Below are 12,683 nucleotides of genomic sequence, written 5' to 3' on the forward strand. Positions count from 1 at the left end.
TCAGACTGGAGACCATGGCTGCCATTATGCCAACCCTGTGCTTTCAGCCTGAAAGACTCAGGACTGCTAGGGCCAATTGGAATCCATTGCCCATCCCTGGATCAATCCTTGAACCCAAGTGAGTGAAGGCTGTGAGAGAGAACAGGGTGCTTTCATGGGGAGAACTCCAGGGCAGGGTCACTGGAGCCCTTCTTTATTTTGGAGCACAAACAGTGAATACAGTAAGAATGAAGTAGCCTCTTCCTTTGAGAGTATCCCAGACCAGCAAGTGGGAGGAGTTACAGATTGAAAGCTCCCAGCTATATTGCATGCAGAGTTCCAAGCTACAAATCCATACTGGGGTTTATAAGACGGAAGATTTTAAATTGGGAGAATCAGGAATTCCAGGATTGGGAAATGGGATGGAAGAAGGAATTTCCAGGACAAGAGACCAAAGTATGTTTAAGAGCAGTTGCAGCTGACTGTCTTGCAGGGGCCAAGGTGTGGGGCTTGCTTAGGTTGACACAGACGTGCACAGAAACCTGAGCAGGGCCGAAAAGAGCTTCACACTTTCCATGCTAGCTCTTGGGGGGCTGGACTGGTACCTTGCCCTCCAACACAGGCTCAAGGCTGGCTTGCTACTGCCAGGGGTGGCTTATCCGTTATCCTCCATCTTCCCAGCAGCCCTGCAGATCAAACCTTTGAGGCCCTGTCCTACACAGAGGGACCTGAAGCTTCCGGAAGTCACTTGTCTCTGGGCAGGTCACCCTTAAGTACAGCTCAGCTCTTTCCTTGGTGCCAGTGGTTCCCCAAGTGTTCTTAAAGCTTCTGAGCAAGGTCACCTTCTGAATTAGTCTCAGGGGCAGTGGCCTGAGTTTGTCAGCTTCCTAAAGAAGCTGAGAATAGCTGCTCTGGCCTGCACTTCCATCCACAGGATCGAAAATCAGCTGAGCTTCAAGAAATTCTCAGGTTACATCACCCTTAAAACCCACAACAGAAGTCAGTGACCTTTTCCCCCTTGGGTTTGGCCTTATTACCCATCAGGCCTGAAAACAGTGTATCGTGACATCTTAAAGCTACGTGGCCCTTGGCCAGAATCAGAGGGAAAAGACTGAATTTGTGTGCATGAAGGTTGCTCATGCTGTGGTATGGGCAGTCTTCGTTTCTGCTCTACCACAGTACCCATTTGAGGGCAGGGCTGGCCGCTCCATCAACACCAGGGCATAGACAGGGACTTTAAACATGCCCTTTGTATCTGCTGCTGACAAGAGTTTCTCAAATCCCATATTTAGCACTGGGCTCTGTGAAGCCAGCAGCTTTCTAAAGCGACTGGCCAAGGGTTTCTCTTGTTTTTATCACAACAGCTGCATCCCCTGAGTTTTCAACTCAGTAGCAGGAATCCACTGGGTAGTGGCTTTTCCAGATGTACCCTCCTGTGCTGAATGGTCCAGAAGTGGGCCTGTTGGCAAGAAAAACAGGAAGACCAGAGAAGCAAAGCAGACAGCAGGATTCAATTACTGAAAAGGAAACCATATTATCGATCTGCCTTTTAAAGGCATCTGCCTGCAGGGAGAACTCCAGAACTCTGCTGGCTCCAAATGGAAATTTCCGCAGCAAAAGTTCACATCCTTTTGCAATACAGAAAGCTGGTTTGATTCTAGGATGGGTGACTTGGCTAACGTTTTCATTTAGGTGAAAGGCTCCAACAAGAATTTCTGATGATCGTTTTCCCTGGTCAATATCATCCCAGGGCATACCGGGCCCCAGTGCACTGTGAGGTCCGGTTTGGATCCAGCTTTAATCTGGTCTCTAAATTAGAAACTGTCATCAGCAGGGTTCAGCCCATTGGCTCAGTATGTCACAGCTGTAAGCATTAAACATTTCCAAAAAACAGTAACAATTTTATGTGACCCCTTTCTCCAAAACCTCAAAGCCCACTATAATCAATCTTTGAAAGAGAGGAGCTGGAACATGGTTTTTATTCATACATTGTGGGCGAGAAAGTCAATGCCACCAAGGTCTTCCATGGTCCTGGGTCATGGCCCAGAGCAAGCCATCTTGTCTTTCTTGTGTCCACTCATTCCTGCAACTGGCCACACACTCGGAGCCTCCTCCTTAAAGACAGTCACATGTTATGTGCAGTTGTGTCCTGGAATCCCTTCAGTAGCCCACTTTTGTTTTACGTTACCAGTAGCATTTTTGGTGTTTCCCTTGTTGCCCTCAGTACAACAGGAAATCCAGCAACAAATTGAGAGTCCCCAAGGAGTCACCATGTCAGCCACCTCATTTTCATATGTAGACCTTCCATTGTTTCTCCTCAATCCTCACTTTTCTCCACTGACTTGGTGCTGGGCTGCAGTAGTCCACTTTGTTTTTTCTGATAGGCAAAGGTCACAGTGGTGTTAATTTCATACAAAGTCCAGTTCTTGGGTTGAGAGTTTGCTTAAAGACTCAAAGCACCCATTGGCTGAAGGTGTTTGTAAATCAGCTGATCGGAAGATGACAGCTGACATGTAAAGGGACCATTCATTCTTAGGCTCTGTTGGGGCATGTTTGGAACCTTCCTTGCCTGTTGTTGGCTTAGCACCAGTGAGAATCCCAGGTCCCCTGCCATCATCAGCTGCAGGAAGGGGGAGCTCTCCTGAGGTCAGGTCCCCAGCAGCCCAGGCACAGCCCCTCTGCTTCTGCTGTACTTTAGGAAACACAGATGGGCAGTGGACACAGACCAGCCACCTTTGCTGCTCAAATATCAGAACTCGTACTGCAGCTGGGCAAGTGTGCAGTGCCTTAGAAGTTCTTCAGTTGGCATTACGCCCCGGAGGGGTGCAGAACCATGGGTCAGATAAACATCCAGGCCTAAGGCTGTCTGGTAACTTGGCAGAACCTCACTGAATGTAGGAGGACAGTGAGTTTATGGGTGATGGACAGGCGTGGAGGGAAAGGCAAACCCCTGCAGCATACACCGAGTAGAACCTTAAACAAGCTGAAAAAGCAGTGGTCAGAAATGGCAGGTGCAGGTGGCACAGATTCTAGAAGGATGGGAGATCACCGAGCTCCATGTCATCAGAGAAATGCACCAAGGAGAGGCTCAGCTTTAGAAGGGTCCGCACGCCCTGCTCTGCCTGGCTGACCAACAGGCCAGTCTGACCTGTACACGGCAGGCCAGCTCTCCACCTCCGAATCAAGCCCTGCTTCTGTGCACGGCAGGCTCCATCTCTGTAGCGAGTCCTGCTGTTGTGCTTGTCTCTAAACATCTGTGTTGCAGTTGTGCTGGAGAAAGACGATGGCAGCTTGCTCCAAGACAGTGGCCAGGGGATGGAGCAAAGTCGTGGGGGAGTCCAGGGATGGCAGTAAGGACATAGACTCCATGGCACTTGTCAACCTGGAGGTGAGGAGAGAGGATGTGGCAAGGATGGCGTCCACGCCCAGGGGCTGGCTGGCACTCAGGAGATACCGAGGGACAGCTCTGCCAGGGGACCCACTAGGAGCCACTGTGCAGGTGGTGTCTGGGCCCCCTCCCACCCCTCTTCATTTCCCATTGCCCTGCTCAGCCGAGGCTCCCTCTTCCCACTTACTCGTGTTTCTCCCATGGGGGACTCCCTGTCCACCCACTCGTGCATAAACCCTTAGGTCTTGGGATTAGTGGCCCTCTAAGGAAGAGTTCCGGGCTCTGTGTGCTTACAGACAGGCGGGCAGACAGAGAAAGAGGCTGCAGGGGCATTCCCTCAAACACTTGGGCTTCCTTCTCCCTGGGTCTCCCCACCAGCTCTGTCCTCCTTCCCTGGTGGTCTCCATGCGGCTGCCTTGCCGTCCTGAGGTTCTCACTTCTCATGTCACCTCATACTCTACCACCCACCACACCTCCTTTGATTCTCTCACAGCCCCATGCCGCTGTTCTTCATAGTTCCTATCACAAGTTGTGAAGACACATCCATTTAGACAATACTGGTCTCCCCATCTCACTGGAGGCCTGAGAGCTAAGCACATGTCACTGAGGCGGGCACAGGGTTGGCAAACTGCTGGTGTCAGCAGCAGAAAGGAAGCCCCCTGGGTGTGGAGGAAGAAGCTGTCCCTGAGGACAAGGCTGAAGGGAACCAGTCCACCCCTGACGCTGTCTCCATGAAGGAGCACTGTGTGCTGGATTGGATTTTGGTTGATCTTTTCCACTCCTGGAGTTAATCATTTCTGTCTGCCTTAGAATGATTAGTAAGTGGAAATATATTTATATTTCCTTAAGTATTGAAATCATTTCACACTTCAGTGTATGATGGTTTCTGGAGTCTTTTCATAATGCCTTGGGGATTGACAGGAAAACAGATGCACAATTCGTGAGTTTGTGGGTAATCCCTCCTCTGTGGATCTGATGATAATCAGATCTGGAATCAGATGATACACGTGGAGAGCAATTTCAGATGCTCAGCATTAGAGTGGTTTTGTTTGTTTGTTTGTTTTTGGTAGCAGGGATGGAACTCGGACCTTGCGCTTGTGAGGCAGGTGGTGGTAGAGTGGTTTTTAAAATTTACCTTTCTATGGCTTTTTTTCTCATTTCACATAAAGAAAATGCAAATAATAGCACGATACACTTGATGCAGACCCTTACCAGGGAAAAAATAGGCCTTTCTCCATTTCTTATCATGGAGTAGTCATGTAGCCTTGAAATTTAAAGGACTCTTCAGCTGGAGCCCTGGCAGTCCTGCCTCTGTTAATAAATAGGATGTGTCTCAGCAGCACTTTCATTATCTGAAACTCCCCAGTGGGCATGATGGCGTGATTCCCACTGTAGGCTGGCAGACCCGGGGAAGGAGATACCACCAGTTCATCTGTGCAGGGGGCTGCTGTGGAGACAGCCCCTGAGAGAGGCTGCACCTTTTCAGAGACCCCCTCCAAAACAAACGTACTTTCCTGTCAGTTTGATCATTTGACATGCGTGTGTGTTTAAGCTACAGTGCATTTGGTCAGCTAACCTCCACCCAGTAGCTGCCCCAGGCCACCCTCTGTCTACACTAGGAAGTGTGTTAACTTAGAAGCACAGAAATAGGACCCAGCTTCCAGGGCTCCTGAGTACTTGGAAACTTGGCTTTTAAAACCAAAAGTCTTGACAAAAATAGTTTTTAAATTTTGGGTCTAATGTTTATTATTATTTTCTTTTTCAGCACTGGGAATTGAACCCAGGGCCTTTGCACTGAGCTGTATCACCATCTACCCACCCTACCCACTTTTTAAAATTTGGAGACAAAGTCTCCCTAAGTCACTAAGTTGCCCACACTGGGCTTGAACTTGTGATCCTCTAGCCAGCTTCTCTCTTAACTACCCTAGCTTTGCAGATGACTACTGAGGGAAAGCAGCAAATAGTAAACAGCATTCGTTCTCCTGTGGGCCTTACCTGGAGTGTGGTCCTGAAGATTTTCCACACTGCGCTCACAATGGAGCTTCCTTACCACAGCATTTAGTAACTGACCAATCACTGGAGCCCTGTATCCCGTCTTAAAGCACCATAAAAGAACATAAACTTGGGATTTATGCTTGCTTACGTATTTAAGCACTTATTCATTTAGCAGCCATCACATCTACCTCTATGCCCAGAATGTGCTGGGCCCAGGAACAAAAAGGTGAGCTAGAGGGACCAGGTCACTCAAGGCCAGTGTTAAAGCAGCATTGCCTGCTGTCTTCCTGCAAGGAAGAGAAAAGCGCCCCCTGTGGTATTTAAGGAGTAACAGAAACACAAGTGACAGATTGTCCCGGACCCTGCATATTAAATCAAAGAGAGTAACACTGATGTAGCAGGTCCCTGAGATTCATCTGGGTTCTCAGATTTCAGTTTATTCACCACAAGGAAAAGCAAGAAACACCATTTGGCAGCTGCCTTCAAAGAGAAGGGCGCTGGCCTCCGAAAACAGCCAAGAGTACAGGACATCTTTATTTCTGGTGGAGAAGGTTCTAAGGTCGAGGTTTGGGGGTTCTTAGCTCAGCCAGATGTTGACAACGCTTAGCTCCCAGCAGATTCAACTAACATTTATTGACTTTTATTCTGCTTTCAGCAAAAGAATCAAAATGCCTACCTCACACAAAAATGCTTACACAAATTTAGCTAAGAGGAGCAGAACACTGAAAATTCAGTTTATGTTCCTTAAATAAATATACAGCTATTAAAACAGTTTCTAGGTGAAGTTTGTAATGGGCTAACTTTCTATTTTAAAAAAGGTTATCTGGGTGCATGACAGCCCACTGAGCGTTACCTCACTGGGCTTTGCCCCTCAATTGTCATTTGTGTATTTTTTGTCACTTTTTAAACTTCCTTAAAGGCAGCTCTCAAAATGTCAGCTGTCAAGGGGCAAGGAGCCTGTTGAGAATCTAATTGTAGAAGATAAAGTCTCCCCAAGTGACACTGCCACTGTTGGAAGTGGTGCCGTAGGCATGGCTTGTGCTATTAGTATTTCCCTGGGGCGTCTGGCTGGTGAACCCACCCTTGTTGATGTCACAGTGGACAAACTGAGGGGAGAAACTGTGGATCTTCAGCATTCCGGTCTTTTCTTTAGTACCCCTCCAAGAGTATCTCTGGAAAAGGTTCATTTTAGTTTCATAAAGCTATTTTCAGAGCTTTTGGAAAATATAACAGGTTTTACTAAACTGATGTCAATAAAAACAACATTTTACATACCATTATAACACACACTAGGACATGTAGTTTAAAAGGTTATTTAAAAACACATTTTGGGCTGGGGATTTAGCTCAGTGGTTCCATGGCCTGCCTCGCAAGCACAAGGACCCAAGTTCGATCCCTGATACCAAAGAAAAAAAAAAAGGTTGTTAAAAAAACACATTTCATTACAATTGGAGGATGAGATGAGCCAGCTGTGGCAGTGAACACCCACAGTCCTTGGAAGGCTGAAGTAGGAGGACTGCAAGTTCAAGACCATCCTGGGCTACATAGTGAGGCCTAGGACAGCCTGGACAACAGAGTAGGACACTGTTTCAAAAAAATAAAACAAAAAAAAAATTGAAGGAAATTTTGAAAAGTATAAAGAAAAATGTCAATTTTCTCTGTTAATGAGTTTGTTTCCTTTTCGGATACCTACATTGATTTTTCACTTAACTGACATTTTTAAAAATACTTTTGAAAGAAAATTAGTTACAGATACAAAGGCGTCTGTGGACGAGTAGTTCAGTTAATGGATGGACCCAGTTCTTTTGCCCTGGTGCCTGTCCTGGCCTCTGTGGGTGCTGTCATCGTAAATGGCTCAGTCAGGGGCTGGAGATCTGTCCCTCTCCACCAGGTGACAGCCCTTGCCTCTCCTCTCACTTCAGCTGGGATTTCAGGCAAACCTGAATAAGCCGACTTGGGATGGGAGTCGGGTAGGGGATGTGTTACTACCAAGAACAGATGAGTCTTGTAGGGTCCAGAGGTGGGGTATGGCACTTACATCTCTAGGCCTTGATTATCGAATAGGGCCACTTTACCCAATGCTGATCCCTTCTCCTGACTTCATTCTCTACCAACATAATGTTACCGGTGAAAATGATCACCACACAAAACCTAGAAAGAGCAGGGTGGTTAGCAGAACCAAGAGTTTGTATGAGTCCTACCAGTTACCTCCTCATTCTTCCCAGGAATTGGAGACTACTCATTAAATGGCATCTCTTCTCTAGAGAATGAGGGCCCAGGAAGAAGATGCTACAAAACACGGAGGAGGTAGGATGGAAATTCTGTCCATGTTGTAGATCGTAGAGGCCATCTGTTAAGGCATAGTGAACTGAGACCTCAGATTGTCCCGAGTAATCAAGATTGTCAGTAAAATTCTAAAGCCATAGTGAATGAATTAACACCATGGTATGTTGACTTCAGCTCCTCTCATAATGAACCACATCGGAGGCGCTCATCAATATGTAAACAGGGAAGTTGGGGCAGTGGGTTTAAAATTAGACCTGATGTCTTACGTGGAGGGACGGCGTTTCTGGTCTGGGAGGAGACAGTCTGGGGTGAGCACTGAGAGCCTGGCTTCTCCCTGACTGGCAGTGGGCAGGGAGGTGGGCTGGCCTCCAGGCTCACTGTCCCCTTCTGGCACCTTTCTGCTGCTAGGCTGTGTGGAGGAAGCTCTGCCTCACCCCGGGGAGATGACTCAGGCTTCCAAAGGCTGCATCCTGAGCTGAGTGCCAGAAGAGTTTCAGCGAGTATGTCCCACCGCTCCCCTCAGTGCAACTGAGCTTCCTCCAGATTCCTGAAGGTCCAAGGTCACAAGAGCCTATCTGTGGAAAATGATACTGGCTGAGACCCATGGAATATGCAGCTCTTGCTAGAGCCCCAGTACAGATTTAGAAAGTCAGAGGCTTGTTGGACAGAGGGGCCGGGATCCTTGTCTTTGCAGAATTTGAATTGTGTACTGAACAAAAGAATAGAAAGAAGTTACTACTTCCTGGTGCTATATAATTCAATTAAGGGCAGGAGATTTAGCTCAGTGGTTCTGCCGCCTGCTCTGCAAGCCCAAGGACCCAAGTTCAATCCCTGGTACCAAATAAATAAATAAATAAATAAATAAATAAATAAATACAATTCAATTAAGATAGTGAATATCTTCTGTTATTTAAAAAAATTCATCATATTCTTGTCTGACATTTCCTTCCTTCAACAGACAACCACCCTCTCAGATTCCAGAACCACATTCTCAGTTCCTCACATTTAAACAAGCATTCAGACAGTTTTGAAATTTTCCACAGCTCATAAAGACAGAGCATTTTGGTTGCTTGCATTTTAATTTTTCTTGAAGACCTAAAATTGTTTAGCAGATCAGAATGAATAGTCTTTAGTACTATGTCCCCAAACTGTCACACTTTTGCTCAAACTCAAGCTGTTACCCATACAGAAAACTTAATTCAATATTTTAAAAATACATTAAGACCTACAATGTATCAATAAAAGAATTTAATACAAAAAAAATACATTAAGAAACATTTCAGTTATGCAGAAAAGTATGTAGAACTAACACCTTTGAACTCACTATTAACATAAGAAAAAACACGACCCATACAGTTGACGTCTCCTGTATACCTACCCACCCCCAGATAACTATCTAGAATTTGATGTTATTCCCATGTTTTTAAAAAATTTTTTACTATGGTTTTGTTCCGAATATTTTAAAACTTCATATTATATGCATTTACTTGAAATTTGCTTTTTCCTCTTGATGTTATGAATGTTACACCCAGTGAGAGAGAACCAACCAGAGACCGATATTAAATCCACACAGGAGATTATTACCAGCCAGGACCTGAGCCAAGCATCAAGCATTGGACTCGAGCCTCCACTTGGGGGGGGGGATTAACATATTTTATACACCTTTGAGGCCAGCAGTTTCTAGGCCCCCCTATGGGATAGAACTAGTAAAGCAAGCAAAAGGTACAGAAGTGGAACGTCCTGCTGTTAGAACATTTGTAAAACAATAGTTGATTAATTGTTGCTTCTAAGAGACTCTCTAAGGGGAGGAGGTTTCTAAGCTTCCTCCTTCTGAGTTCATCTAAAGGGCAGACAGGTGGGTCAAGCAGCAATATGGAGTCTGTCTTGCTAACTAGGGTCCTTCAATAATCATGAGCTTGATTGTGTGAATAGGCACATAATTATCAAACATTTGCTATTAGGCATATTGTACATATGATAGAGCACATATAACTATCACTATCCTTATCCATTACTAAATATTAAATTGTTCTATAGAGGGGTCATATCAATTTTAGCACCACTATAATATATAAAACAGTTCTTATTGCTTCCTGTCTTTGACAAAACTTGATATCAGGTGTAATTTTTGCAGTCTGATGGGTGAAGGGACACTTGTTGAAGTTTTCATTTGCATTTCTGGTTATCAGCGAGATTAAACATGTTTACTGGCCAGTTTTTAACTCTGAATAATCTGTATCTTCTGGCCATTTTTCTATTGTAAGGTTGTTATTGTTGTTTCTCATTACCTTTTAAGAGTTCTTTTTGTATTCTGAATGCTTTTCTCAGCTGTGTGTATTACAGATATCTTCACTCAGTCTGGATGGTCTTTGTACTTCGCTTATGGTGAATTTTGGTGCAAAGATGTGTGGCATTTTCATATACTGTAGTTACATTTTATCAGTCTTTTACTTTTGGGTTATCCTTATCTTATCTAAGAAATACTTTCCTGCCTAGAGATCATAAGGATAGTCCCTAATATTTCCACCTCAAAGCTCCCCAATTTTGCATTTTACAATTAACTCATTAAGTACTTCTGGGATTAATTTTTGTGTTTGGCATGTGGTAGGGTTCTGTTTCATCTGTAAAACCAGTGGTCCCGGTACCATTTATTGACTAGTCCACCTCTTTTTCACCAATCATTAAGGCTAGTCCTATGTCTACCAAGTACAGCTTTCTGTGCTGCTGACTGCCCATGTTCCAGTGATCTGTCAGTCTGTGATGAAAATCACACCATCTTAACTACTGTAGTTTTACAAGAGACCTTGGCATCTAGAATACAGCAAGTGCCTACCCTTCATTCTTCTTCAAAACTATTTTGAACATTTATGGCACACCTTTAATTTTTATTCTTTCTTTGAGTTTGCCCTAGCCCTGGTATAAACAATCAAATGCTAAGACTTAAGTAAAAAGAAGCAATTAAGCCAAAGTCAGTCCTAGAAATCAATAAGCTGAATATTTAATACCTGGTAACTAAGAAATCATTGTGTAACAGTGAGCATAGAAAGCCCATATAAAATAAAGCATTTATTCACACACAAAAACCTTTTTTGTTTTTAATTTTCTGGGCTGTAGCAATTTAAAAATAGAAGGCAGAGACCCATCCTCTGCTCAGTACCAATGTTCTTGTCTTTATTTATAGAAGCTACTACTTTTAAATATTTTTGTATAGAGAATTTTATGAAATAGTGGTAAACTGTACATTTGTTTGCTGGCTCCCTCAGAACAGCCAAATCAAATGTCAGATTGTGCCTCAGAGAAACCCCAGAAGGCCCTAATTCCATCAGAGCGTGGGTCTAAGAATGAAGTATTGTTTATCTCATTCAAGGAAGACTTTATTTTCCTGCAAAGTGCTCTCAGCAACTTTCCCATTCCCTCACCATGACTCCTTGGTGTTTCCAGTGTCTTCAGATTCAGTCGCTCTTGTATGGACCACAGAACAAGAAGACCGTGGCCACCCAGCAGTCGGTGGACATCCTGTCCAGGTGAGTTTGGTGTCACCTTGCTCCTTCTCTGAGGATCACATTCGTTCCCCATTCAGGACCTCAGAGGAAGCTGTTTCTATCAGGTTCTGTGGACACTTTTACCAACTAACTTTCCTAAGTTGCATAAATGCAAGTTCCTTTGAAAACCCTGTTGTAAAATATCTCCTATGCCCATAGTAGAAAGGAATTCACTCTTGAATAAAGTCAGAAACACAGGCTGGCTTTCAGCCCCTGCAGGTCCAGGCCAGTGCTGGAGAGGGAGGGTGGAGCCCACTGGACCTGCACCCTGGCTTCCTACAGCCCCTGCGTGTCTATCAGAACAGGACCAGAGAGTCCCTGGTCATGCCTTGCAGGCTGGGCCGTGTGCTTTCTCAGTCCCTGAGCAGAGGCCCAGCACTCTCCAGGGATGGCTCCTAGTTCACAGCCTGTGTCCCCCCAGAGTCCTGGAGCTGAGGCCCAAGGCCACCCTCAAGGAAGCATGGCAGCCTCCTGAAGTGGAGCCCCAGACCCAGCCAGCAGGGCTGCCCTTTTGAGGGCAGGGAAGGCAAACCAGGGAGGCCTCCTGCCCACCTCGCCAGTCCCCTCTGCTCTTGTCTTGCTCACCCAGCTGACCAGGTGTTCTCCGTCCAGCTCACCACAGGAGTACCCGGGAATCAACACAGGAGAAACCTTTGTATCTGATGCTCTTGTGCCGGGTTCTCCTCTCCAGGGTACCTCCCCTCCAAGGTGTCTCAGCACAGGCCAGAGAGAAGCCGTGTAAAGGCCTGAAGGCCCACTCTCACCCCACCTCTGCTTGTTTGCAGGGCACGTGAGGGCACCACAAAGCCAAGGCAGTCTCCAAAAGCCAAAGTGGCCTTCTGCACCAGCGCCTCTCAGCGCCCCTCAGCTCCCAGGAAGGGCAGGCCCAACCTGGCAGACTGAAAGCCCTGAGTACACCCCAGAGAAAGCCTTGGGCAGGCTGGGGAACTGCTGTACAAACCTCTCCTACCGGAAGGGGGAATTTAGCAGTCCTTACACAGATTTTCAAGGCTGGCTGTCTGAATGTTCCACAGCAACACCACTCCCACCCTCCACCCCCACAGGCCACACTGACAGCGGATGCCCTTCGGGGTGAGCTGGGACTGCTATGTGGATTTTTGTCCATCAATGCTACTACGGCTGAAAGACTTTTCAAAAGTTTACTTTCCTGTGCAGGAAAGTAAACTCTGCATGTGGCTGTACACATGGCCCCTTCCTTGCATGGATCGAGAGTCAGATTTGAAACAATAAGATTCTGGAAAAAGCCCTTTTCTTATAGGAAAGTATTAGGAACTGAGGATAAAATGCCAATAAAGAGAAACTTGAAAGTACTGATGTCAGTATGTGTTTTAAAATGAAGACTGGGCCTGGGAGTGTAGCTCAATAGCAGAGCACTTCTGTAGCACCTGTGAGGTCCTGGGTTCCATTCCTAGCACCCCAAGCAACAAAACAAAACAAAAAAACAAAAGGAGGACCGTCCTGTGGCTCCTCAG

The 12,683-nt window shown here is 45.8% G+C and overlaps 1 protein-coding gene across 6 annotated transcripts in view; it reads left to right on the forward strand.

Annotated features, from left to right (window-relative positions):
• Positions 1-12,521, forward strand: part of Ttc23 (tetratricopeptide repeat domain 23) — an 86,118-nt gene extending 73,597 nt beyond the window's left edge. For all 6 annotated transcript variants that reach the window (XM_021264760.2, XM_021264763.2, XM_021264761.2 and 3 more), the window contains 2 exons: positions 11,090-11,172; positions 11,976-12,521. In XM_021264760.2, coding sequence (XP_021120419.2) covers positions 11,090-11,172; positions 11,976-12,093 — 201 coding nt within the window. In that variant the 3' untranslated portion in view covers positions 12,094-12,521. The remainder of the gene's footprint in view (positions 1-11,089; positions 11,173-11,975) is intronic.
• Positions 12,522-12,683: the final 162 nt, after the last annotated feature.

The sequence above is a fragment of the Heterocephalus glaber genome, unplaced genomic scaffold, assembly GCF_053883595.1.
Source record: "Heterocephalus glaber isolate CG9 unplaced genomic scaffold, H.glaber_assembly_v1.0 deba00001531, whole genome shotgun sequence".
In the NCBI taxonomy this organism is placed as follows: domain Eukaryota; kingdom Metazoa; phylum Chordata; class Mammalia; order Rodentia; family Bathyergidae; genus Heterocephalus; species Heterocephalus glaber.